The following is a 27,590-nucleotide window of genomic DNA, read 5'->3' on the forward strand; positions in this document are numbered from 1 at the left end:
TAAAAGAATCTACTTCCAATATAATATAACGCAGAGAAAATTTGATAAACCTTATGCTATGCCAAAAATTTTATAATCTACACAAATAGAGGAACCATAAATCTTGACAAGTATATTGCATTGGTCAAGAATGTAACAATAACGATAATCAGCCTGTGACAATACCTGCTAGGACTTCACTTTTACCCCGTGCATAGATTGTGTAAACTAACCGGATTGCATCCAGCCAGCCATCCAGGGACTCCCATGAATCAGCAACCTGAAGAATCATTGAGTAGATGTTAAAACATGGATGCTTAATGTGCAAAAGCAGTAAATTCCATCCCAAATGTTCTTACAATGAAAGACCCAAGAATTGGCAATCATTAGTGAAGAATGAAAAAGGAAGAATTACAAAACTTTCATCTTCCTCTTAATTTTGCAGAACAGATCAATGAACAAACTTTTAAAGCTTGTGCTTTAGATTACAAATATTTGAAGAAAAACTTACAAATCATCTATATATGAGCTTGCTTTGTCTAAACTCTTTTATTGCCTACTTTCTTAGCTTACAATTCCCTCCATGCAATTATCCAATTATATTCCATTTCAAAAGCATAAGTTCCCCGTTCCAACGGATCAAGTGCCAAAAGAATAAATCATGCTTGTTATCTCGTTTAGAGGGCAGCTAATTCATTTGCATGGTCCCTATAGTAGAGAGCAACTGTTTGACAAGCTTTGGAAGTTAACTGATACAAGTCCATACGTTTCTCATTTACATAAGAACATCATTTAGATAGTATATCAATTGGCTATTAGATAACAATGCTATTATTAAAGAAAATACAGTCTAGCTAAAGTTTGTTTTTATGGCAAGATGGTGATAGTTGTAATGTATAAGTGCTAAAGACATTAACCTTCCAGGAAGAAGAATGCAGATGCAACAAAACATCATTCTATTCTTTTGTACATAAATTTCAAAAGTAAAATGAAAAACTAATGCCTACCAAGAAAAATGGTCCATGAATTGTATCAATGCAGAGGCCTGAACCAGGTGGCAAAGTCAGATCGGCACAAGCTGATACAGAAACAATATCTGGAACATCGACTTTGATAGCCCTTTTTTCACTGTTTGTGACATCTGGTCTACCTAAGAGGTTCTGAACTTGTTTTTGCTCTAATTTATTAACCTGTCCAGGAAATGATAAAACAAGAAAGAAGTATAGAGGGAAAAATAAAGGAAATGTAGGTTAGTACAAGCAGTTCCATCAAATCTCATGACAGATTGTTTGATAGTCCACTTAACACATAAAAACATCAACAAAATTGCAACAAAACTTAAAAGACATATCTCATTCCCACAATCTCGTCCAAGCAGGCCCTAGTACTGGTTTTGTTTGGTGTCCTCTCCTCCCCCAACCAGGTCTTTTTAATTTAACTGTTACACTTTCCTTAACTCAAAATCTGCAAGGCTTCTAGAGGACAATCGGTCCATGGACATGCACAAATTAAGTTTCTTCAACTCTTGCTGGGGAAGCAGATCTTTCTGATGCAGTCAAGTTAGCAAGGAGAGTGAATGCAAGGAAGAGTAATTTTTGAGACTGATTCTCCTCAGCTCAAGGAATCACTCTTTGATGATAGTGATTGCATTCATTGGGAGATCAAAGTACTAGTCATACAAGCATTGTCTACTGAATTTCCAGAACTGCCGAGTTCTTTATGAGGTCAGCAAATCTTTTCCGCCAAAATCTTCAATAGAATCCAGGATAAGTTGGCATCTTGTGTAAGTAGGTCAACCATCAGATGAGACAAGGACAACATTTTATATCATTGTTAATTTTCAATTTTCTCCATAGCACCCTTCAGAGTTAAGCAAGTAAGTTACCTTTGAAGGATTATACAAGGTGTATTGTCATCACAAAAACATAACAAAATCAAAATGGATGAAAATTTTACTAACTATGCAATAAATGAAGACACTCAAGTTCCAAAATGGACTAAAATAAAGGGGTTCATTATTAGATAAATTGTGCACCAAAGAAAGTAAAATTTACCTGTTGAAGCCCTTCATGATTTAATACATACTGGGATCTCTTCCAGTCACTATGAGGTGCAACTGGTTCCCCAGCTGGAGGTGCAGTCAGATAACCAACTTTAAGATATGGTAATGGCAACTGTCAACAATTAAATCCTGTCAGATTTTTCATTAAAAAAAAATGATTTCTAACTGGTCCTTCCAATAAACAATTTACAGAACCATAACAACAGCTTTTAGACTGAATAACTCAAATTTTATCAGCTGAGTCAAGTTCCAGCTGCTGAATATAATATCATGTTTAAAAAGTAACAAGTAGCAATTACCCAAAATACAGAATGCGTAGTTCAAAAAAAAAAAAAGAATGAGATATTTAGAGAAGAGTACAATAAACAGGGTAGTAGAAAGCTCACCAGAAGCCAAAGGGATGGTAAGAAAAAGATTAGTTTAATGTCTTATTCTCTGTTAAGATCAATTTTTCAATATACAGTAGCTTTAGCTTAAGCGAGAGGTGACAAACTGACAATGGTTTAGGTCTTGATGTAAAATCAGTTGCATAGAAAACAGATCTAGCAGATAATCCAAAGTCTGTGTAGAAGTCACTTGTCAACTAACAAAAATGACCAGTGTAAGATCCATAAAGCTTCCAAGGCATTTGTCTTGTCCAATGATTAAAAGGTCCAAGAAAAGAGTAAAACCAAAATAAAATCTGAAAGACTACTATTGTAAACAAACAACCAGAAATAAGTCACACACCAACAAGGACTTGCTCCAGGAATAAACATTTTATATATATCATTACAAAAATTATAATACTAACCATTGAACGCACAAGTCTCAAGGCACTGCTGTATACCTGTAATCATGAAATCAAATAGAAGCTTAGCCTACTAATCATAATCATTATCTTCTTGCTATTGGAGACTTTAATATCACGAACATCAGCATTACATTAGCGAATGAACTATTAATTGGTGATTATTTATGCCATCAAGTCACAAAAAAATATCAAAACAAAATGAGAGCCTGTGATCCATCAACATGAAATTGATTGGCAACACTTACAGAGTAATTTGGTTTCAATGCATGAGCAGCTGCAATGTAGATAGCAGACTGACTATAAAACTCATCTGGGGAAACATCTTCAGGATTGGTTGCACCACCAGTTCTTAATGTGTCCTCTGCTAATCCATACTGAAATGAATAACATAAAGAATTTACATAAATATCCCATCTGATTTACAAGAATGATAAGACAATAATATGATCAATTATGTTCATTGGCCAACAAGGTAAATAAAGCAAAAGAAGAAGAATAAGAAGAAGATAGCACCATGATATTCCAAATACATATTGAAAATAATACTGACCAAAACAGTTCCAAGATTGTAGATTGCTCGGTGGAAATCAAATTGCAATTGTATTGCTGCACGAAACTGCATTATGAGACCAGTGAAAGGTATCAAAAAGAAAGAAGGCATTAGTAGACGCTATTCTTAGGAGATATCAGATTCCTAATTACTTTGCTTCTTGTTCCTATGCATTCATCCAAACAATATTTTGTACCTTGCTAATAGCAATTCTGACAATTGTTTGCTCTTCGCGTGCAGGAACAATTGCACTGAGTTCCTAAAATTGCAAAATCAAAACATAATATTAAATGAAACCAACAGCACCACACACCAGGTCATCTTCAACTATTCCACATAAGTCAAGTAAAAAATTTATTTAAATAATAATTGCAAACAAAACGAAAAGGATAATCAAATTTGGAACTCGGAGCAATCTAAATTTAACTTAAAAGCACCTGCAAAGCAAGTCCCCAATTGTTAAGTGCCTGAGACAAAATTTCACGTAAGGTTAGAATCAATAATAAGAAAAGAAAAAAGCAACTTCAAATAAGAACAGATGGAAATTAGTGGATTCAGGTTTCATAAAAACTCAAGAATAAATGTGGCATACCTGGGGACTGTTCCAGTTAAGTTGGACAGCTTTTTCATAATTTTGGGTTGCCTGCAAAATTACATTACACACTTGAGTTCTTTAATAGGGCTATCCCAAAGGAAAATACAAAAAGCAGTGTCACATGCAAGCCCAAGGCACTCAACAAGAAAAACATAGAAGAGGAAATGATTTTGGATGCAGTAGTACTGTTAGCTCCTTTTTCAATGTTAGAAAGGTCCTATACCTTACAGATGACTACAAATTAAATAGTTATTTTCAAAAGGCTAATCTACAACAATTTATTCATATTTTCCACCTAATCATAATAGCAACACGTACAATTAACAAAAACAATACATATGTTCATGTTCGTGTCTGTGAATGAATTGCTATGTTTGTAGTCAACCTGCTTCCACAGTTCTTCAGCCTCCTTTGTACGACCACGCATTTTTGCACGATCAGAGATTGCTATAGCCCAATTGTAAAAAGCCTGTCAAGTAATCATAAATCACAAAATTTTACATCAGGAGATCATCATTGCTGATTTATAAGCTCATCAATGTGAGGGTACAATTTACAAACATGCATCTTCAATATAAAAAATGTGATTTGTAAGGTGTGGAGGCCCATTGGCCATGACAAAAAACCCCAAAAATCACAATCAACAGCCAATGGCCAATGGCCTAACCTAGCTAGCACTTCATGTAAATTGTTTTTCCTATTCTCTAATATAGTTCTAACGTTCTACCAGAAAGGAGGGGGGAAAAAGCATATATACAAACTTGAGCTATCCAAAGCACTAAACTAGTCACAACTCCAATGGATATTGGATAGAATATTCAACAGTCTGGAATAATCACTCACAAGAAAGCATTCTGTGCATTTCCATTACTTATCTCATTTATCTGTTCTGGCCAGTTACAGTGCTTCTCAAAAATTGATCCATCAAAAGAATATTTAGGAAGGATATAGAATACATACATCATGAAGTGTAGGACAGAGGCGGGTAGCCTCATTGTACTTTTTACAGGCCTCCTCAAGCAATGCATCTTTAGAAGGTGATGTAGAATCTGGATTAACATTATCTGCACTTTCCTGCAAGCCAAATGTGGCTCATGTAAATATGCTGGAAATGAATATTACATGAACTGTTTCCATCACAACACACACAGGATGAAACATTTCAACTTCTAAACAACATTAATTTGAATATGGTCCACCGTCCACATGTTAAAGGTACCTTTAATGCATGATATAAAACATATTTCATCCTCTCTCATGCCATAAATAGAACTAATAGAATAACATTCTATTTGCTACCATGTGATAGGAAGGCAGGCGGGTGATCCACATGGCCAAAGAACCTTCTAGGTGTATTCTAGAAGAATCAAAGGGAGCAGTAACAGAAAGGAGGCCATTGGAGCAAGTGGTGATGCAAGGAGCATGTGAAGTTGACAGCTGGAAGGAGAGAAGAAAAGTGTATAAAAAAAGAAGGGCTAGTGTGAGTAGTTTATGTTTTGGATAGCTGGGTTTTCTCTGTATTAGAGGGGCAGATTGTATCTGCATGGGGTAATCTCCCTGGGGTCTATTTGGCAGCCATTGTTGAGTGCTTGTTTGTATCTTTTATCTTTGTTAATTTGGAATTGTAATCAATCCGAGAAGAAGAAGATTTGCAAAGGAATTCTTTCTATTAATACAAATATTCTGTCAATTCCAATTACAAATCTCATTGCAGTTGTTTAATTACAATACAATTTTCTCCTTGCTCTACCACCATGTAAGAGCATTACCCTCTTCATATGCATGCACATTGATAGAGAAACATACATAATAAATACACGAGCTAAACAAGAATTCTGAAAACATTTTACTCATAGAAAAATGCCTCTTTGTAACTCTCACAAAACAAGTAATCAAGCCAGCTGGCTGGAGAACATCTATGATCTAACTTACTTGAAAATAAAAATAGTTATAGAATTTTAACGTTACAAGAATCAAAAAAGATATTTCGGACCTGAAGAACCAATGCCCAATTGTATAGTGCATCATAGTCTTCAGGATTTCTCTGTATTGCACTAGCATACCTACAAATTTTTGAGTAAAGTGTACAAATTTGGAAATTAGCAAAACTCCAAAGCAAGTATAATTAAGGTATTTTTCACAATGATGAAGCACAAACTGAAATTCTTCCAGTTTTTACTTCAATTTTATCATCTTAATTGTACTTTTAATCACTCAAAGTTCTGAAAGGAAACAGAGGAGTGCCTTCTATAAAGCTTAATAGTAATCCAGAGAGAGAGAGAGAGAGACAGTCAGACAGAGAGGGCACCTAAGAAATCCACAGCCAAGTGGAAAAGGAAGAACAAAGAAAAAAGTACCTCTTGGCAGCAAATGTAAGAATCCGTTGGCGAGACCGACCTTCCTCATCAGCACCTGTAACACTATTTATCAATTCCATTGCTGCACTATTTTGCTCTGCTTGGTGGTATGGTGTGCTTTGTTGACTGAAACAATTAAAAGGCATATAATGGAAAAGGTAAGGCTTCTGCAGAAGCAAAACACACAAGCAAGCTGAAAAAAAAATTCCTCTAATGACATCAATACCAAAGAAGAGCACAGTTACTACCACATGACAATGATGACAGAATACATGGAATTTCAGTTTTAAAATAACATTACTGGAAAATTGCTAGTATTGCAGCTTTGGAATTTAATACCTGCCACAAATTTTCAGCAAAAGCAACAGGATGATTTGAACAATGGGACGTCACATGGCATAATTTGAGATCAGAGTTAATGAAATGGCGTGTACTGTCAAAAAAAAAAAAAAAAAAGGAAGAAAAAGAAGAGCAAGCAAGACTGCATTTTGGCTAAGGCAGGAATCAAGAAGCTTTGGAACATTTTTGTAACAGTTCCAAGAATTTGCTGTTAGCAGTTGGCTAGTTTTGGATTTGTTTATTCTTCTTCTTCTTCTAAAATTCCTATCTATAATCCTTCAAGAGATGGTTCTTATTATTGGTATTAGAGCATGATCTTGGCCTAAATGGTAGAGAGAACACAAGCACAAGAATGGTGAAGGGAGGGTAATGTTTCTGATCAAGGAATTTGAAGGTCGCTGGGATCAGAGGAAAAAAGAGCTAAGCAAGAAGCCAAGTCGAGGACAAATAAGGCAAAACAAGAGCTTAAGACCTCTTGGCTGGTCTAAGTCCCCAAAATAATGGATTGGCTTCTAATAAGAGTCAAGCAGGACCTCCACAGCTGGGGGATTGTTTCTATACAACTTCTGGGCAATCTGTTACATACCAGAGGAGAAAGTATAGAGTAAGGCAGTAGTAGTTTGGGTTGTTAAGGAAATTAATTGAGTTGTTGAAATTGGAGGGAAAGGGATTAGGTGGTTACAAGATCTGTTAGGAGGTTAGGGATAACTACCTGCAGTAGCTGAGGCAGTTACTGAGCTATTATATAAGCACGATAATCATTCTTGTAAGGCATTCTAGATTCATTAACAAGTGTTATGGAAAGTCAATCACTATATTATTTCTCTGTATATTCTACATTCTGTATTCCTATTTAGGATTTCTTCTTAATTAGTAGAACACAATTATAAGAATCAATTGTATATATTTACCCATGTACAGATTAATTGAAATTAAGGAGAATCATCTCTTTCTACATGGTATCAGAGCAGGTCATTTATCTAGGGTGACTATTTGTTCTCACCACCCAGCTCAGGAGAGACCTTGGCCGCCGACCGGCTGTTTCGACTCCGATCAACATCGCCGGCATCGCCTCAAACCCCTCATTCCACTACTCTGTGTGTTGTTGCCTAATCCAGTACACCATTAAAGGACTTCTGAGGTTTGGCTCTCAAATTCTATTTCGGTATTTGCTTGATTTGTGATTTTAGGTTATTTTGCTGCTGTAAGCACTTTGAATTAGCATTTCAGTTAGTTTTCTTTGTCTCAACAAATGGCAGACAATAAGAATGTTATTTCTGATGTGATTCCAGTGATGACTAAGATCACGGAATACAAACTTAATAGTTTGATTTACCTGGAGTGGAGTAAGACTGTTTGGGTCTATTTGAGTAGCATTGACAAGGATGATCACCTTACTAAAGATCCACCTACTGATGATACACGACAAACTTGGCTAAGGGAGGATGCTCGGTTGTTTTTGCAGCTTCGGAACTCAATTCTCAGTGAGGTAATTATTTTAATTAATCACTATGAATTTGTTAAGGAATTGATGGATTACTTAGATTTTCTGTATTCTGGTAAAGGGAATATCTCCCGTATTTATGATGTTTGTAAGGCATTCTACCATGCTGAGAAAGAGGATAAGTCTCTCACAGCTTATATTATGAATTTTAAACGAGTATATGAGGAACTTAATCTATTGTTACCTTTTAGTCCTGATGTGAAAGTTCAACAGGCTCAACGAGAGCAACTGGCTGTTATGAGTTTTGCAACTGGTCTTCCTTCAGAGTATGAGACTGCTAAAACTCAGATTATTTCCAGTTCTGAGATTTCCTCTTTGCATGAAATGTTCACACGGGTCCTTCGTACAGAGAGTACCCAATCTTCACAGCCTGCCAGTAGTGCTCTTATTAGCCGTAATCCAAATAGACAACAGGGTAATAGAAGAGGAAGTAGATAATGAATTACAGGCAACAGAAGTAATCAGCGTAATGGAGAGGCTAGTTCTAATCAGGACTCAAGAGGAGTCATTTGTTATTATTGCCATGAGCCTAGCCATACAAAATATAATTGTCTGCGACTTCAGAGGAAAAATTAGTAATCACAGGTGACAAATATGGCAGCAGAGAATTCTACAGTATCTTCCTCTGAGAAAACTATTTTGTTATCTGCAGAGGATTTTGCACAGTTTTTTCAGTATCAGGTATCTCTAAAGCCTACCAGTTCCCCTGTCACTGCGATCGCTGAGTCAGGTAAATCCACTACATGCCTTGTGACTTCCTCATTCAAATTGGTTATTAATTCTGGTGTGACAGATCACATGACAGGTAATTCTAGTCTTCTATCTGCTTTTAAGTCTAATTTCACTTCCTCTACTGTTACTTTAGCTTATGGTTCTATTTCTTGGGTCATGGGTTCTGAAACTGCGAACCCGATTTCGTCAATTTCTTTGTCATCTATTTTGTGTCTATAAAAATTCTCTTTTAATTTACTTTCTGTTAGTAAACTTACTCGTACCTTAAATTGTTCTGTTTTCTTTTTTCCTAACCAGTGTTTGTTTTAGGATCTTACGACGAAGCAGATTATTGGTAGAGGACGTGAGTCAGGTGGTCTCTACATTCTGGAAAATCATGTACTGCGGTCTTGTTTGCTCCAGTGCCTTAACACCTCTTGAAGCTCATTGTAGATTGGGCCATCCTTCTTTGTCTACCATGAAGAAGCTGTGTCCTCAGTTTCAGTCTTTATCAATACTAGAATATGAGTCGTGTCAGTTTGCAAAATATCATCGTTTGCCTTCTGTGTCTAAAGTCAATAAACAGGCTTTATCCCCTTTTGAGTTAGTTCATTCTGATGTTTAGGGTCCTTGTTCTGTTACTTCTAAAACTGAATTTCGTTATTTTGTTACTTTTGTTAATGATTACTCTCTTGTTACCTGGTTATATTTAATGAAGAATCGTTCTGAGTTGTTTTCTATCTTTTGTGCCTTTTGTAATGAAATCAAAACTTAATTTAATATTTCTGTGCTCAACTCATATTAAGAAGTGACAATGCCAAAGAATACTTTTCAGCACAATTTCAGTCTTATATGATACAAAATGGCATTCTTCATCAGTCTTCCTGTGTGGATACCCCATCCCAAAATGGCGTGGCCGAAAGAAAAAATCAATATCTTCTTGAGGTAACTCGTGCTCTTCTTTTTCAGATGAAAGTGCCTAAACACTTTTGAGCGGATGCAGTTTCTACAGCATGTTTTTTTTATCAATCGTATACTGTCTTTTGTCCTTAATGGGGATATTCCTTATACTGTTTTGTTTCCTATAAAATCTTTGTTCCCTGTTGAACCCCGTATTTTTTGTTGTACCTGTTTTGTGCGTGATGTTCGTCCACAGGTTACTAAATTGGATCCAAAGTCTCTCAAATGTGTCTTCCTTGGGTGCTCTTGGCTCCAAAAAGGGTACCGTTGTTTCTCTCCTACTCTTAATCGTTATCTTATTTCTGCAGATGTCACATTTTTTAAGTCCACTCCATTTTTTCCTCAATCATTTGTGTATGAGAGTCAGGGGGAGGAGGATGATCTCTTAATATATACTGTCCAACCAATGTCTAGTCCTCTCACACAGCCTGTTCCTTCTATCTCTAGACCTACTTGACCTCCCGTTGTTCATGTTTATTCTAAGAGATTGGAGATTTCTGACTCAGATCCTCCACCAGCTACTTCGTTAGGAGATCCTATACCTCATACTGATCATGATTTTGATCTAGACTTACCCATTGCTCTTCGTAAAGGTAAACGTTCATGTACTTACCCTATCTCTTCTTTTGTTTCTTATAATTAATTGTCTTCTTGTTCTCGGTGTTTTGTTACTTCTTTAGACTCTGTTCTTATCCCTAATACTGTTGGTGAGGCACTGTCTCATCCTGGCTGGTGTGCTGCTATGAAAGAGGAAATGGAGGTTTTAGATGCTAATGATAAATGGGAATTGTTGCCTTTGCCCACTGGTCAGAAAGCTATTGGTTGCAAATGGGTATTTACAGTAAAGGTAAATCCTGATGGTTCTGTGGCTAGGTTAAAAGCACGCCTTGTAGGAAAAGGATATGCTCAGACATATGGGGTTGATTATTCTGACACTTTTTCTCCTGTAGCTAAACTTACTTCTGTTCACTTGTTTATCTCTTTAGCAGCTACATATGATTGGCCCCTGCACCAATTAGATATCAAGAATACTTTCCTTCAGGGTGATCTTCAGGAGGAGTTGTATATGAAGCAACCACCTGGGTTTGTTGCTCAGGGGGAGTTGGGTAAAGTTTGTAGGCTTCAGAAGTCTCTTTATGGCTTGAAACAAAGTCCTAGGGCCTGGTTTGGAAGATTCAGTGAAGCAGTACAGGAATTTGGTATGCAAAAGAGTAAGTGTGATCTCTTAGTATTTTATAGGCAATCTGAGGTTGGTTTAATTCTCCTGATAGTCTATGTGGATGACATTGTCATCACTGAGAGTGACTTTGCAAGTATTTCATCTCTTAAAACCCTCCTCCAAACCCAGTTTTAGACGAAAGACTTCGGATTGTTAAAGTATTTCTTGGGTATAGAAGTTATGAGAAGTAAGAAAGGTATTTTTTTGTCTCAAAGAAAATATGTCCTCGATTTATTAACAGAGACAGGAAAATTAGGTGCTAAGCCTTGTAGTGCACCAATGACTCCAAATTTATAACTGTTAGCAGGGGATAGTGAGTTGTTTGAAGATCTAGAGAGATACAGGAGATTGGTAGGAAAATTGAACTACCTTACAGTCACTTGTCCTGACATTGCTTATGCCGTTAGTGTGGTAAGTCAGTTTATGTCTTCCCCAACTGTTGCTCATTGGGAAGCCTTGGGACAAATCTTGTGTTATCTGAAGGGCGGTCCAAGAAGAGGTTTGTTATATGGTAATCATGGGCATTTGAATGTTGAATGTTTTTCAAATGTCGACTGGGCTGAATCTAAGGTTGACAGGAGTTCAACTACTAGATATTGCGTTTTTATTGGAGGAAATTTGATGTCTTGGAGAAGCAAGAAGCAGAGTGTAGTTTCTCGATCTAGTGCTGAATCCGAATACAGAGCCATGGCACAATCAGTATGTGAGGTAATGTGGATACTTCAATTACTAGATGAGATAGGTTTTAAGACCTCCCTGCCTGCGAAATTGTGGTGCGATAATCAAGCTGCTCTCCATATTGCTTCTAATCCAGTGTTTCATGAACGAACCAAACATATTGAGATTGATTGTCACTTTGTTCGTAAAAAGATTCAACAACAGATCATCTCAACAGGACACATCAAAACTGGAAAGCAATTAGGAGATATTTTCACAAAAGCTCTGAATGGAGCTAGGATTAACTACATTTGTAACAAGTTGGGCATGATTAACATCTATGCTCCAACTTGAGGGGGAGTGTTATGGAAAGTCAATTACTATATTATTTCTCTGTATATTCTGTATTCTATATTTCTATTTAGGATTTCTTATTTAGGATTTCTTTCTAATTAGTAGAACACAATTATAGGAATCAATTGTATATATATACCCATGTACAGATTAATTGAAATTAAGGAGAATCATCTCTTTCTACAACAAGAAATACAATTCTCTCTCTCTTTTAGTACTCTTTCTCTATCTTGCTCTATTTCTCTCCCTAATATTCTTCTTCTTCTAAATTCTTCTAAAATTCTCTTGTTAGGGTTAACTACCTTAACAATTGGTATCAGAGCGCTTCCATGGGGGAATTAAGTGGAGGTTCACCGCATTTTGGTCGCAATAATGATCAGATCTGTGGTAGTTAGTGCTGAGATGGTTAGGGTTGCGGAATTGGAAGAAAAATTAATGACACTGCAGGAGAATGTAGACGGGAAAGTTAATATGTTGAATGAGAAAGTGGAAGGGAAATTCACTATATTGGAAGGAAAGTTGGATAGAGCCTTTGTAGATAATGATGCATTAAGGGAGGATTTGAAGGCTTTCATGAGTGCATTTGCAAAAGAAAAAGGGAAAGAAGTTGTTTCTATAGAAAAGGAAGGGAAAGGCAATAACAAGAAGACTGAAAGTAGGGGACTGCTGCCAATTCCAAAGGATCTGCCCAACCCATAATGGAGAGATCAAGGCAGTTCTAGAAGCATTGCTATAACTGAAGGTATGATTCTTTTTTACCAAAAATTAAGTTGGTGACTTTTGATGGGAAAGAACCTCGGGTTTGGCTAAGGAAATAGGAAAAGCACTTTGAGGTGTATAAAGCTCCTATGGATCAAAAAATTAGTATTGCAAGTTTGTTTCTGGTGGATAAAGCAGATTCTTGGTTCCATAATTGAAATAGGGGAACTCATACTTGGGAAGAATTTGAAAAGGGGCTTTGGGGTAGATTTGGAGATGTTGGGTTGGAAGATACAGTGGAGGAATTTATGAGATTAAGGCAAGAGGGTTCTTTAGAAGATTATTTGGAGAATTTTGAGGATTTAAGGATTTGTATGGAAAGGGTGATGCCAGAGTTAAGGGAGCCCTATTTTCTTTCTGGTTTTATGGGGGGACTGAGGGATGAAAATAGGTTGGTGGTTAGGATGTTCAAACTTGCTACTTTGGTGGATGCTGTAGAGATAGCTAAGTTGCAGGAGCAGTTGCTGCTGGATACCAAGAAAACTGAGACTTTTACTAGACCTTTCAGTTCTAATTTTCTTAGAAGCACTGCTAATTTTAATTCTAATTTCTCTTATTCAAACCCTAAACTTTCTCAAATATACCCTTGCCCTCCTAAACCTCCATAACAGATCAAAACACCAAATCCACCAACCCCACACCTACTAACCAACCTGTTAAATCCAATTCTGTTGGCAGTTCCATTTCAGCTAATCAACCTTCCATTTTACCCAGCAATGCCAACTCTTCTAAATCCAATGTTTCCAACATAAATACCAACCTAAACCTTGTTACAGATGCGGAGAAAAATATTTCCCTGGCCACCAGTGCAAAGCTAAAACACTAACAGCAATGCAACTGACTGAACAGGAGGAAGGTAGTGGAGAGGACATTTGGCATGAGATAGCAGAAGAAATTGAAGATGGAGGTGAGCAGGGGGTGCTTATGCTATCTGTACATGCTGTGGAAGGAAGTGAAGGGGCAGAAACAATTAAAGTGAAGGGAGTTTATAAAAATAAGGAGATCATAATACTAATTGATAGTGGTAGTAATAGTAGCTTTATAGACAAAAAGTTAGCTGAAGAATTGAAGTTAGATTTGGTGGAAATTCCTACAACTTCCATAGCAGTAGCTGATGGTAGGAAACTGAATTGCAGCCATCAATGCAAGCATTTTGGATGGAAGATGCAATTTTATAAATTCCAGTTTGACTGTAGGATTTTAGAGTTAGGGAGCTTTGATATAATTTTGGGAGTTGATTGGCTTAGAAGTTTTAATCCAGTACTATTTGATTTCAAAGCATCTAGAATTTCTTTTGTAAAGGACGGGAAAGAAGCAGTGTTGCAGGGTGTGGGCAAGACAGGTGAAGTGTTAGCACCTATTTTATGTTCTGTTGCGGAATTATTTCTAAGGAAGGGGAAGGATTTCAAGTCTCCATTGTTGTGTATAGTGGATTTCCCAAAATCTTCATGATCTTCATTACCTGAACAAGTATCAGCAGCAGTAAATGAAGCAGGTGCCAGTTCTGTTTCTGATAATGAAGCACTGCAGTTGTTATTGCAGATATATCAGGAAGTTTTTCAGGAACCTCATCAGTTGCCTCCCCTTAGAAGTCATAATCATGCAATCCACTTGCTGGCCCAAACTCATCCAGTGAATATCAGGCCACATAGATACCCTAGTACCAAAAAGCAGAAATTGAGAAGTTGGTAAATGAAATGCTAGCTTCATCAGTAATTCAACCTAGCACTAGCCCTTATTCATCTCCAGTTTTATTGGTCAAGAAGAAGGATGGAACTTAGAGATTTTGCATTGATTATAGAAGATTGAATGAGGTGACTGCCAAGGATAAGTTTCCTAATCCTATCATTGATGACCTCTTGGATGAACTTCACGAGGATAGGTATTTTTCAAAAGTTGATTTGAGAGCATGGTACCACCAAATTAGAATGCATCCTTAGGACATTTCTAAGACTGCATTCAGAACTCACCATGGCCACTTTGAATTCAATGTGATGCCTTTTGGGCTTACTAATGCCCCTGCCACTTTTCAGGCTTTGAGGAATCACATTTTTCAACCTTTTGTCGGAAAATCTGTTCTAGTATTCTTTGATGATATTCTTGTGCATAGTATGGATTGGGATTCTCATTTGAAGCATTTGGAGGAGGTGTTTCAAGTCTTGAAAGACCAACAGCTATATGAAAAGCAATCCAAATGTTCTTTTGGATAGACTGAAGTGGAGATTTTAAGCCATATTATCACAGCAGAAGGAGTTTCCACTGATCCCAGAAATATTCGGGCTATGGTATAGTGGCCCACACCTGTTTTAGTCAAGGAATTAAGAAGTTTTCTTGGTTTAACAGGGTACTACAGAAAATTTATAAGAAATTATGGGGTAATTAGTAAGCCACTAACTGATCTATTAAAAAAGGACTCTTTTCAGTGGTCTGATTCAGCTCAGAAAGCTTTTGATACTTTGAGAAAAGCTATAGCAAAAGCTCCAGTTCTTGCTTTATCAGATTTTACTATTCCATTTGTAATCGAGACTGATGCTAGTAGCTGGGGAATGGGGGCTGTATTGCAGCAAAAAGGGCATCCTTTGGCTTATATCTCAAAAGCTTTTGGTCCTAGAAGTACAGCTTTATCTGTCTATGAAAGAGAATTACTCACAATTACTTTTGCAGTCTCCAAGTAGAGACATTACTTGGAGCAAAGGCAATTTTTCATTCAAACTGATCATGAAAGTATAAAATATTTGCTTGAGCAAAGGCTTCATACTAATTTGCAGTAGAGGGGCATTTCTAAACTTTTGGGGCTGGATTATAAGATCCTTTATAGAAGAGGTGTTGAAAATAAGGCAGTAGATGCCTTTATAGAAGACCTATTAGGGCTGACTCTAGTTGCTATGCCCTTCAGTCAACAATTTTGCCTTCTTGGATAACTACTTTAATTCACACTTATGACAAGGACTCTGAAGCAACTGACTTGATGCAACAATTGTCATTGGATAGTACAGCTCAGCTAGGATTTCAGTTGAAGAAAGGAGTTCTCTACTTTCATGACAGGCTATATGTAGGCTGCTCCACTAAATTAAGACAGCAATTAATTGCTTTATACCATGACAGTCCCCTTGGAGGTCATTCTAGAGTTAATGTGACTTACTTAAGGTTGAAAAAGCATTTCTTTTGGCCTGGTATGCTTAAAGATATATTGGAGTGGATAAAAAAATGTGAAACTTGCGCTAGGTGCAAAAGTGAACATTGTGCTAGGTGCAAAAGTGAACATTGTGCTAGGTGCAAAAGTGAACATTGTGCAGCCCCTGGCATGTTGCAACCACTGCCTATCGCAACTCAAGCTTGACAACACATCTCAATGGATTTTATTGATCATTTACCCAAGTCCAAGGGTAAAGATACCATACTAGTGGTGGTTTGTAGATTCACTAAGTATGGGCATTTCATACCATTGACTCATCCCTATATTGCTTCTGTTGTGGCCAAATTATTCTTAGATAATGTTTTTAAGCTGCATGGGGCACCACAATCTATTATCTCAAATACGGACAAAATTTTTACTAGCTTATTTTGGAAGGAGTTGTTTAGATGTTTGGGCACTACATTGGCTTTTAGTATTGCTTATCATCCCCAGTTTAATGGTCAGACTGAGAGACTTAATTAGTGCTTGGAGGGTTACCTAAGGTGTATGGCTCATTTGAAACCCACTACGTGGAGTACTTGGCTTCCTCTTACAGAATGGTGGTACAATTCTTCCTCCCACAGTGCTATTAGGATGTCACCTTTTGAAGCGCTTTATGGCTACTCTCCTCCATTTCTTCCATTAGTGCTTGTGGGGTTACCTACTGTTGGAGCAGTGGGAAGTTTTTACAAAAGAGACAGCAGCTAGATGGGTTGTTGAAAGAAAATTTGTTGTTAGCCCAAAATAGAATGAAATAACAAGCTGATAAGTAGAGGTCAGAACGAGACTTTTCAGTTGGGGATTATGTTTATCTGAAGCTTCAGCCTTACAGGCAGGCATCAATAGCTATCAGACAGTCCTTAAAGCTTTCTCCTAAGTACTATGGTCCTTATCAAATCATTGCTAAGTATGGGTCAGTTGCCCACAAGCTTTAGTTGCCTTCATCTTCTTCAATCCACCCTGTTTTTCATGTTTCTATGTTAAAGGAAAAATTGGGCAATAACATTACTCCTCTACTTGACGTTCCAGTGATGTATGAAAATTCAGTGGTAGTGGCTCCGAAACAGGTTTTGCAGACTAGAACCATTACTAGAGACAGCCGGCATGTTTTTCAAGGGTTGATCCAATGGAAGAATTTGCCTCCTGAAGATGCTACTTGGGAGGACTATTCTTTTATTCAGGCACAATTTCCTGATGTTGTCCTTTCTTGGGGTCAAGAAAGTTCTAATGGGGGAGGAATTGTTACATATCAGAGGAGAAAGTATAGAATAACGCATTAGTAGTTTGGGTTGTTAAGGGAATTAATTGAGTTGTTGAAATTGAAGGGAAAGGGATTAGGTGGTTACAAGATCTGTTAGGAGGTTAGGGATAACTACCTGCAGTAGCAGAGGCAGTTACTGAGCTATTATATAAGCACAATAGTCATTCTTGTAAGGCACTCTGGACTCATTAACAAGAAATACAATTCCCTCTCTCTTTTAGTCCTCTTTCTCTATCTTGCTCTATTTCTGTTTCTCTCTCTAATATTCTTCTTCTTCTTCTAAATTCTTCTAAATTCTCTTGTTAGGGTTAACTACCTTAACACAATCTTGGAATCACTCTAAAATGTTGGACTTCTCTCGTTTTAATGGAGATGAATTAGAGACGTGGTTAGTTAAGGTGGAGTATTTCTTCGAGGTAACTAAACTAACACTCTACCTGAAAATAAAGTTAAAGTAGTTGTGTTGCATATGTAAGTAAAGGCAATGCAGGGGTATATCAAGATTAAAGGGCCAAAAGCTTATACAAGTTGGGAAGCCTATGTATAAGGTCTGAGGGCTAGATTTGGCATGCAAGTCTTTGATGATCGCTTGGCAATCTAAAAAATCTTAACCAAGCAAGCTCACTGCAAAATTATTTAGATTCCTTTGATTTGTTATACACTAAGGCAAGTATAAGAGAGGATAAGGAGTTGAGTTTCTTTCTATCAGGATTAACTGATGAATTACAAATGCCTATATGTATGTCTAAACCACAATATCTAAGGCTTATTCTTTGGCCAGGATTCAAGAAATAACAGTAGCAGCATTGCAAAGTAAGCTTAAACCCTTATCTAAAGCCAATTTAATCCCAACTCTTAACACCAGTTATAAGCCTACAACCCTTATTCCACCTACTTTTCCAAAAACAAATACCATGAAGCATCAAACAAGCTTACTACCAACCCCAAATGTCCCTAAACTACTGCATACAGCAACCAAACCTCCAAGAACCCTAACTAGTAAGGAAAAAAATGAGTAAAGAGAAAAAGATTTGTGTTTTTGGTGTGAGAAAAAGTTTATGCCTGGTAATAGATGTAAGAAAAGACAGGCTTATGTGATGCAACTGGGAGTTGATGAGGGAGAAGAGGAGGACATTATCTTGGTAGATTAATTAGCCATGTGCAAACTCCAATTATCTCTGGAGGCAATTAGAAACACTCAAAGGGCACAAACAATGTGTATTCATGGAATGTCTAGCAAATTGCTTGTTCATATTCTCATTGATACTGATAGCACCCATAATTTACTTAATGTGCAAATTGCCAGGAACGATAATGCATATTAGAAGAGGTTTCTGGATTCTTAGTAGAAGTCACAAATGGCTAAACTTGCAATGCCAATCTGTGTGGAAGGATTTCTCATGGCAGATGCAAAATCAAAATTTTGATGCTGAAGTTTTTGTGCTACCACTAGACAATTATGATTTGACACTTGGAGAGGAATGGCTAGCTACCCTTGGAGATATGGTTAGTTGCCTCTCGCAAAGTATTGGGATAACACCAATTACCATTCCACAATTTTAATGTTTCATTTTGAGGCATTGTATGGAGTAAAACCTCCTTTACATGTCCCCCACTTTCCAAGTGATTCATATTTAACAACGATGAATATTCAATTGAGTAATCGTGAAGCTACAATCGCATTACTGAAACATCACTTACAAATAGCTAGTCAACGTATGAAGCAATGTGTAGATCGTCATCGAACTGAATGTGATTTTGGTATTAGGGATTTTGTGTTTGTTAAAGTGAATCCTTGTGTTTAATGCTCTATGCATAAGGGGATTCCTAAACTCTAACCCAAGTATTTTGTGCCTTTTCCAATTATTGATCGTATGGGCAAGGTCACTTACAAGCTGCAGCTGCCCTTGGATGCCCTTATCCATAACTACATGTTTCCCTTCTGAAACCAGCTTCTGCTTTAGTAATAGCTTCTTCCCAAGTTCCTCCAATGTCACGGCTAGCCAATGTCGTTCCTCAAGCTATTATTAATCACCAAATTGTTAAACTACGAAATGCAGCAGCCACACAACTATTGATTCATTAGCAAGGGTCTTCACCTGTGGATGCTACTTGGAAGTATGTTGATGAGTTTGCCTCGTGGTTCCCAACGTTCTCCTTGCAAACAAGGATTCTAGAGGGAGAGGGAATATTGATATGAACAATGGTCGGGTCGACTTCGCATGGTGTAACTTGAGACCAGAGTTAATGAAATGATGTATTCTGCCAGTAACAAAAAAAAAAAAAAAAAAAAAAAAAAAAAAAAAAGCAAGCAAGATGGTGGGTTTTGGCTAAGGTGGGAATTGAGAAGCTGTGCAATCGTTCTGATGGCTTTAAAACAGATTTGTAACAGTTCCAACAATTTACTGTTCGCAGTTAGTTTGTGAGATGATTAGCTGGATATGTTAATTGATCTGTAACAACCATAAAAAGCTTGTAGCAGAAGGAGATATAGAGAAGAATGAATAGACATTTTGTTTTCATTCCTATCTGTAATCCTTTTAAGAGTTAGTTCATATCACAGGAGTCCAGCATGAAGAGATTAATATAGACACAAACAATGCAAAGTGTTGTGAAAACTAAGAAGAGCGACGAGAAAGTAAAAAAAAGAGAGATATTTGCAACCAAAGATGGATTATTAACCAAAGAAACATATGAAACAGAACACATTTGTTATGGAAACAGAACAATTTAAGGTACGAGTAAGTTTACTAACAGAAAGTAGATTAAAAGAGAATTTTGGTAGACACAAAACAGAAGACAAAGAAATTGACGAAGTCGGGTTCGCAGTTCCAGAACCCATGACACAAGAAGTAGAACCATCAGCTAAAGTAACAGTAGAGGAAGTGAGATTAGACTGAAAAGCAGATAGAAGACTAGAATTACCTGTCATGTGATCTGTCGCACCAGAATCAATAACCCATTTGGATGAAGAAGACACAAGGCATGTAGTAGATTTACCTGACTCAGCGATCGCAGTGACAGGGGAACTGGTAGGCTTTAGAGATGCCTGATACTGGGAAAATTGTGCAAAATCCTCTGCAGATACCAAAATAGTTTTCTCAGAGGAAGATACTGTAGAATTCTCTGCTGCCATATTTGCCATCTGTGATCGCTGATTTTTCTTCTGAAGTTGCGGACAATTATATTTTGTATGGCCAGGCTCATGGCAATAATAACAAATGACTCCTCTTGAGTCCTGATTAGAACTAGCCTCTCCATTACGCTGATTACTTACATTTGCTGTAATTCCTCCTCTACTTCCTCTTCTATTACCTGTTGTCCATTTGGATTACGGCTAATAAGAGCACTCTTGTGAGTTGTGAAGATTGAGTACTCTCTGTCTGAAGGACCCGTGTGAACGTTTCATGCAAAGAGGAAATCTCAAGATCTTGGAGAGAATCGAGATTTAGCGATCTCATACTCGAAGGAAGGCACGCAAGAAAACTCATAATGACCCATTGCTCCGTTGGGCTCTTTGAACTTTCACATCAGGACTAAAAGGCAATAATACATTAAGTTCCTCATATACCCGTTTAAAATCCATAAAATAAGCCATGAGAGACTTATCATCTTTCTCAGCACTGTAGAATGCCTTACAAACATCATAAATACAGGAGATATTCCCTTTACCAGAATACAGAAAATCTAAGTAATCCATCAATTCCTTAACAAATTCACAGTGATTAATTAAACTAATTACCTCACTATGAATCGAGTTCCGAAGCTGCAAAAACAATCGAGCATCCTCCCTTAGCCAAGTTTGTCGTGTATCATCAGTGGGTGGATCTTTAGTAAGGTGATCATCCTTATCAATGCTACGCAAATAAACCCTAACAGTCTTACTCCACTTCAGGTAATTCGAACCATTAAGTTTGTGTTCCGTGATCTTAGTCATCACCGGAATCACATCAGAAATAATATTCTTATTGTCTGCCATTTGTTGAGACAAAGAAAACTAACCGAAACGCTAATCCAAAGTGCTTATAGCAGCAAAATAACCCAAAATCACAAATCAAGCAAATACCGAAATAGGATCTGAGAGCCAAACCTCAGAAGTCCTTTAATGGTTATCTTTGGATCGTGCAACAAAGACACGGTGGTGGAATGAGGGGTTGAGGCACGCCGGCAATGTTGATCGGGGTTGAAGCAGTGGTCGGCGACCAAGGTCTCTCCCGAATGGGTAGTGAGAACAAATAGTCACCCTAGATTGATGACCTGCTCTGATACCATGTAGAAAGAGATGATCCTTATTGATTTCAATTAATCTGTACATGGGTATATATATACAATTGATTCCTATAACTGTGTTCTACTAATTAGGAAGAAATCCTAAATAAGAGATCCTAAATAGGAATACAGAATACAAAATATACAGAAAAATAATATAGTGATTGATTTTCCATAACATAGTGATTGACTTTCCATAACAACATTAAAATCACAATTCTGTACTACCAAAATCAGTGATTATAGAGGTGGAAAAGTTTGTTACGAGGAGGTTAAGCTGAGTTGGAAACAATCATTAGTTTGTTAATAGTAACAGCTTGGCGTGCAGTAAAATAGCTAGTGTGCTAAGCATGTGTACCGTGTATATAAGAAAAACAATCAATCAATAATATCAACTTTTCACTTTCACTTTCTCTTTAATAATCCTTTCTGCGTTATTATTCTCTCATGGCATCTGAGCGTCTTCTTCCTGTGTAGACAGCGATTTTTTTTTTTTTTCAGATCTAGTAACCGTCAATTTTGATCAAAAGGAAGTGGCGGTTCTCAGAGATTTCTGCTTGGTTTATTTCCACAGATTTCTGGTTGTATTCTTCTTACTTGACTATATGTCATCTAGCAATTCTAATGAAGTGAGGAATATGGCTGAACAATCAATTGAAGAGGCTTTATCATTTGCTTAACCCGGAATGGTTCCAAGAGCTCAAGCAGAAGAAGAAAGGGAAAATGCAAGCTCATATGACTGTTCAAGATTCACCTGATGAACCCATAGTTGAATGGGGAAAAGATTTTTCAAGTACCGTACATCAAGAAGTGACCAAGTATATGGAAAATAAGGTGAATGGGGAAGAAACTTGTCCCAACTTTGCTAGATACGCAAGTATGGTTCTTTATCATTCTCTCCTTAGCACTGAGTATGATTGGCATGAATCTTGGATTATAGATACAGAAGCATCTACTCACATGACTATTGATCACACACAATTCCAAACATATACACAACCCAATACACAAACCTCTATTTCTTTGCCTGACGGTACCAAACAGCTTGTCAGCAAAATAGATACTATATCCTTAACCCCTAGCTTGATGTTAACCAATGTTCTTTGCATTCCAACCTTTCGATTCAATCTTTTATCCGTAGGACAATTAGCTGCCACATCTAACATCAGCATAACCTTTTTCCCTAAACACTGTTTGTTGTAGGAGTGGTGCCAATTGAAGATAAGTTGAGATAAGGGAGATTGAGGTGGTTTAGTCATGTGAAATGTAGACATACGGAGGCTCCAGTTAGACAAGTAGAGCACATTAGGTTAGAGGATAGAAAGAAAAAAATGGGTAGACCTAAATTGACTTGGAGGAGAGTAGTACAACATGACCTAGAAGCATTACACATTTATGAGGATTTAACCCAAAATCGTTCAGAGTGAAAAAGCGAATTCATATAGCCGACCCCAAATTTTTGGGATAAAGGTTTAGTTGAGTTGAGTTGAGTTGAGTTGAGTTGTACTGTTTGTTGTAGGACCAATGGACTAAGCAAGTTGTGGCAATTGGAAGGTTGATAGGAGGGCTATATAGATTGGACAAGTCATCCTTTAGTGTGTCAAATCCTTGTACTAGCCACGCCACACCTACTACCACTACTAAGTAGATTTGTAATGAATCAAATACAGTGTGTACTAATGCAAATAAAGCACCTCCTATTATTGACCAACTATGGCATAATCAACAAGGTCATGTTTCAAACATCACTACTGCTCACATCCCAGAACTCACATACGCAAATAGAATTCCAGATTACAGCATCTATCACATGTCTAAACAACAAAGACTGTTGTTTATCCAAGCACCACGCAAATTGATTTTCTCTTTCAACTAGTCCACATTGATATCTCGGGGCCCTACCGTGTACCTTCATTATCTGGTGCAAGGTATATGTTAACAATTGTGGATGATTATAGTTAGGCAACTTGGACTTCTACCTCTTGCGAGACAAAACTCAAACACCTTCTGTGCTTCGAGTTTTTCTTTCCACAATTGAAAACCAATTATCAACATCAGTAAAAATTATCCGCGGTGACAACGGATCTGACTTTGTTAACAAGCATTGCAACCAATTGTTTCAAGCCAAAGGCATTATTCATCAGAGATCATGTGCTTATTCCCCACAGCCAAACGGCATCGTGGAGAGAAAACACAAGTCACTGCTTCAAGTTGCCCGTGCCTTGATGTTTCAAGCGGCATTACCCTCCAAGTTTTGGGATGAATCCTTATTAACAACCACATACATCATCAACAGATTGCCCACCAAAGTTTTGCAATGGAAATCTCCAGATGAAGTCCTTCATAACAAATCTCCTGATTACTCAATCATGCGCATTTTTGGTTGTCTCTGTTACATCACAAATACACTACCTTCTAAGTCCAAATTTGATCCAAGGGCATACATACGTGTGTTCTTGGGGTATCCACCTGGACAAAAGGCCTACTGAGTTTTTAACCTAGTTTTTAACCTACACACTAACACCATTGTTGTTTCAAGAGACATCATTTTCCATAAGTCTGTTTTCCCTTTCTCCCAGTCAACTTCACATAATCTACCATCTTTGTCCACACCTACTTCCACTCCAATACCTATTCCACAACATGATTACCATTCCCCAATCATACCAACACCATCGTGTCAAATTTCACCCTCACATTCTACCTCATCGCCTTCTCAAAATGAACCATCAGATTTACCTAGTCCTTTGGCAGTCTCTATTGCCCCACCAACCATGACCCAAGACTCTGTTTCTGTCATTCCTCCTACAAGGAAGAGTAATAGAGTTATCGGTAAACCTACATGGCTACGTGACTTTGTGGATAATGTCCAATCTTGCAACTTCCTTCATCATTCCAATTCAACTTCAACTAGTATTAGTTCATTGGTTCCAATGTCAACCACAGGTAATGATTTTATTACCTCTCAATTTACTCCTTTTACTTTTAACTCAGAATATTTGCATTTTCTTGCCAATGTATCTGTGATCCATGAGCCTACCAGTTATACTCAGGCTAAGAAAGACCCCCATTGGGTTGAGGTAATGAACAAGGAACTAGCTGCACTTGAACACAATGGGACGTAGCAACTTACTGCTTTACCGCCAAATAAAAGGGCTATTGAATCCAAATGGATTTACAAAGTAAAATACAATCTAAATGGTACTGTTGAACACTACAAAGCCCGCTTGGTGGCCAAGGGCTACAATCAATTGCAGGGTCTTTATTATACTGCTGATTTTTCCCCTATTGCAAAGACTGTAACTGTGCGACTCCTTCTTGCCCTTGCTTCTGCAAGAAATTGGCCAATTCACCAACTCGATATAAATAACGCATGCCTTCACGAGTTTATTAATGAAGATTTATACATGAAACCTCTAGAAGATTATACAAAAGCACAAGATGGGCAAGTATGCAAGTTGGTCAAGTCCTTGTATGGCCTTAAGCAAGCTAGCTGCCAATGGAACAAGGAGCTCATGTCTAAGCTTCAGTCATATGGGTTTGTTCAGTCTATCCATGATAACTGTTTGTTTACTAAGGGTATTGGTGACCGCTTTCTTGCTTTATTGGTATATGGGGATGATGTACTTGTTACAGGGGCTGTTGAATCACATATAATTGATGTAAAAAATTATTTGCACAAATCATTTACCATCAATGATCTTGGTTACGCAAAATATTTTCTTGGTGCTAAGATTGCAAGATCAAATGCCGGGTTATTCTTAAGTCAACGCAACTATATCCTCGATACTCTTGCAGAGGCTGGTATGCTTCGGGCCAAGGTAAAGGAATTTCCTATGTCTAAGTCATTAAGGCTTGACTCCTCCATTGGACCATTGCTTACTGAACCAGAAAGTATTGCCGGATTGTTGGAAGGTTATTATACCTCAATCTTACAAGACCTGAAATTTCATACATTGTGCAACATCTTAGCCAATTCCTGCAACAACCAAGACAAACTCATTGGGATACTCTCACAGCATTGCTGCATTACTTGAAGGGCACCCTAGCTAAAGGCCTTTTCTTTCCCGATCATGCAAAACTTCAATTACTTGCCCACTGTGATGCAAACTGGGCTACATGCCCGATGACTAGAAAATCATTAACGGGATACTGCATTTTCCTAGGTTCTTCCTTGATTTCATGGAAAACAAAGAAACAATCCATTGTAAGTAAGTATTCTGCCGAAGCTGAGTACAGGAGTATGGCTACGACAGTATGTGAACTTCAGTGGATCTCATATCTGTTAAAAGATTTGCAAGTTCCCATTTCGCTTCCCATTCCGCTATTGTGTGACAATAAAGCTGCCATACATATTTCCGAGAATCCCGTTTTTCACGAGTGCACAAAACATTTAGACATTGACTGTCACATTGTCCGCCAACAAGTTCTCAACAAATTCATTTCAACATCTCATATTGGCAGCAAGATGCAACTCGCTGATTTGTTTACTAAACCCCTTACTTCTTCATCATTTCATCAATTCTTATCCAAGATGGGATTGGTTTCTATCGACCCATCTCCCTCTTGAGGGGGGCTGTAGAGTTAGTAAGTTATAGAGGTGGGAAAGTTTGTTAGGAGGAGGTTAAGCTGAGCTGGATACAGTTATTAGTTTGCTAATAGTAACAGCTTGGCATGCAGTAAAATAGCTAGTGTGCTAAGCATGTGTACTGTGTATATAAGAGAAACAATCAATCAATAATATCAACTTTTCACTCTCTTTAATAATCCTTCCTGTGTTATTATTCTCTTAATACTATAACGTTACCAAGAATCATGGTGCTTCAACTACATGCGAAAATATTTAAACATGAGATCCCCAGTATCACAAGTGCCATTATTTCAATGTATACAAACAGTAAAAGATAATGATGATTGATGATTCACAAATTCACAAACTTCTGATGTCAAAAGGTCAAGTCTAAAAGGTCAAGTCTTTTAATGCGTAACGATGCTCAACTCAACAAATCCTTAACAATGCAATAAATTCAGTTACACAAAGATCCAGCAAATTGTTAAGAAAAAATTATCAGTGAGAAAATATCAGTGATTGAAAATGCTTAACTCAACGCAACAAATCCTTTACTACCGAACCTTTGAGAACTGCTGGCATCGTCTCCTTCTGCGCTTCTCGATTCGCTAAGCAATTCTCTCATCGTGAACGTTCTGCTTCCTTCGTCCTTTCGCAGCTCGGGACGTGCATTTTGGTCATTGGATTGAGGTTTGTCCGCTTCGTTTGATTGGATCGAAGCATCTGTCGGTTCCTGGGCATTGGGATCTACATCCGTTATTGCCAACGCTGTTGAGTCAGGTTCTGGTTGAGAAGCAAGATTAGGTTCAGGTTCTGATGTAGTTGCAGTTTCACGTGCGGGATTTGGTTCTGGGGTGCGTTCAGGTTCAATTTCGGCTCCATTTTGCAATTGGGGTTCTTCGGTGGACATTGAGGGAAGGGCAAAGGGTTTTGCGGAGTTGAGAAAATGACGATTATGTTCAAAGTTGGAAGCAGAGAGATCTATTGAAGTGGAAAAGAGAGGAATGAAGAGATGATACTGTTGAAATACACTTTTTCTGTTTTTGCCCGCCCTTTACACTATGTTTGGCACTTGGGAGAGTGTAAGCCTGTAACGAGATCAGGTTTAATACAACGTGAAATAAAAAAAAAATAAATAAATAAATAATATGCAACCTGCATTAAAGTCCATAAGGGCAAAGAATATATCTTGGGTTTAGAAAACAAACGGAAAAAAGGAAGCCCACAGCAACAGAACTAATTACTACACAAATCAACCAAACCCACAAATCAAATTCATTCTAAATCTTAATTTTACAAAAAAGATCACAAAACTGAATAGTTCGCCGTTGGCCACCACCATCGCTTGCCACCACCAGTGAAGTTGAGCTACGATCAACACAAGGGGCAATCAAAGTCGTCCGTTCAAACTTAGTCACTCACCCAAATAAAGTTACAATCAATAAGAGGGAGCTGTTGTAGAGCTCTTTAGCATTC

At 37.6% G+C, this 27,590-nt stretch overlaps 1 protein-coding gene across 3 annotated transcripts; it reads right to left on the reverse strand.

The window, feature by feature from the left end:
* On the reverse strand, positions 1-27,590 carry LOC110659363 (protein HLB1). Of its 3 annotated transcripts, XM_058153773.1 has the most exons (15): positions 27,429-27,587; positions 26,678-27,202; positions 6,337-6,462; positions 5,973-6,042; positions 4,940-5,053; positions 4,365-4,448; positions 3,977-4,027; positions 3,822-3,851; positions 3,581-3,643; positions 3,385-3,450; positions 3,080-3,208; positions 2,835-2,870; positions 2,034-2,153; positions 987-1,169; positions 1-259 (listed from the first exon to the last, which is right to left on the reverse strand). In XM_058153773.1, the coding sequence occupies exons 2-15, from the start codon at positions 27,022-27,024 to the stop codon at positions 149-151; spliced, it is 1,530 nt and encodes a 509-aa protein (XP_058009756.1). In that variant the 5' UTR covers positions 27,025-27,202; positions 27,429-27,587; the 3' UTR covers positions 1-148. The 3 variants fall into 3 exon arrangements, with proteins under 3 accessions (XP_058009756.1, XP_058009758.1, XP_058009757.1); XM_058153775.1 differs by lacking the exon at positions 1-259 and having other exon boundaries at positions 1,020-1,728; positions 26,678-27,590; XM_058153774.1 differs by lacking the exon at positions 1-259 and having other exon boundaries at positions 1,020-1,757; positions 26,678-27,590.

This window comes from Hevea brasiliensis, chromosome 9 (genome assembly GCF_030052815.1).
Source record: "Hevea brasiliensis isolate MT/VB/25A 57/8 chromosome 9, ASM3005281v1, whole genome shotgun sequence".
In the NCBI taxonomy this organism is placed as follows: domain Eukaryota; kingdom Viridiplantae; phylum Streptophyta; class Magnoliopsida; order Malpighiales; family Euphorbiaceae; genus Hevea; species Hevea brasiliensis.

Bases quoted from the DNA above. Each gene is read 5' to 3' on its own strand.
- LOC110659363 (XM_058153773.1), bottom strand. From the start codon at position 27,024: ATGTCCACCGAAGAACCCCAATTGCAAAATGGAGCCGAAATTGAACCT. The intron at 6,463-26,677 runs GTTCGGTAGTAA...TAATTGTTTCAG, and splicing joins GATGCCAGCAGTTCTCAAAG to TCAACAAAGCACACCATACC. The intron at 2,871-3,079 runs GTAAGTGTTGCC...TCATGATTACAG, and splicing joins CATTGAAACCAAATTACTCT to GTATACAGCAGTGCCTTGAG.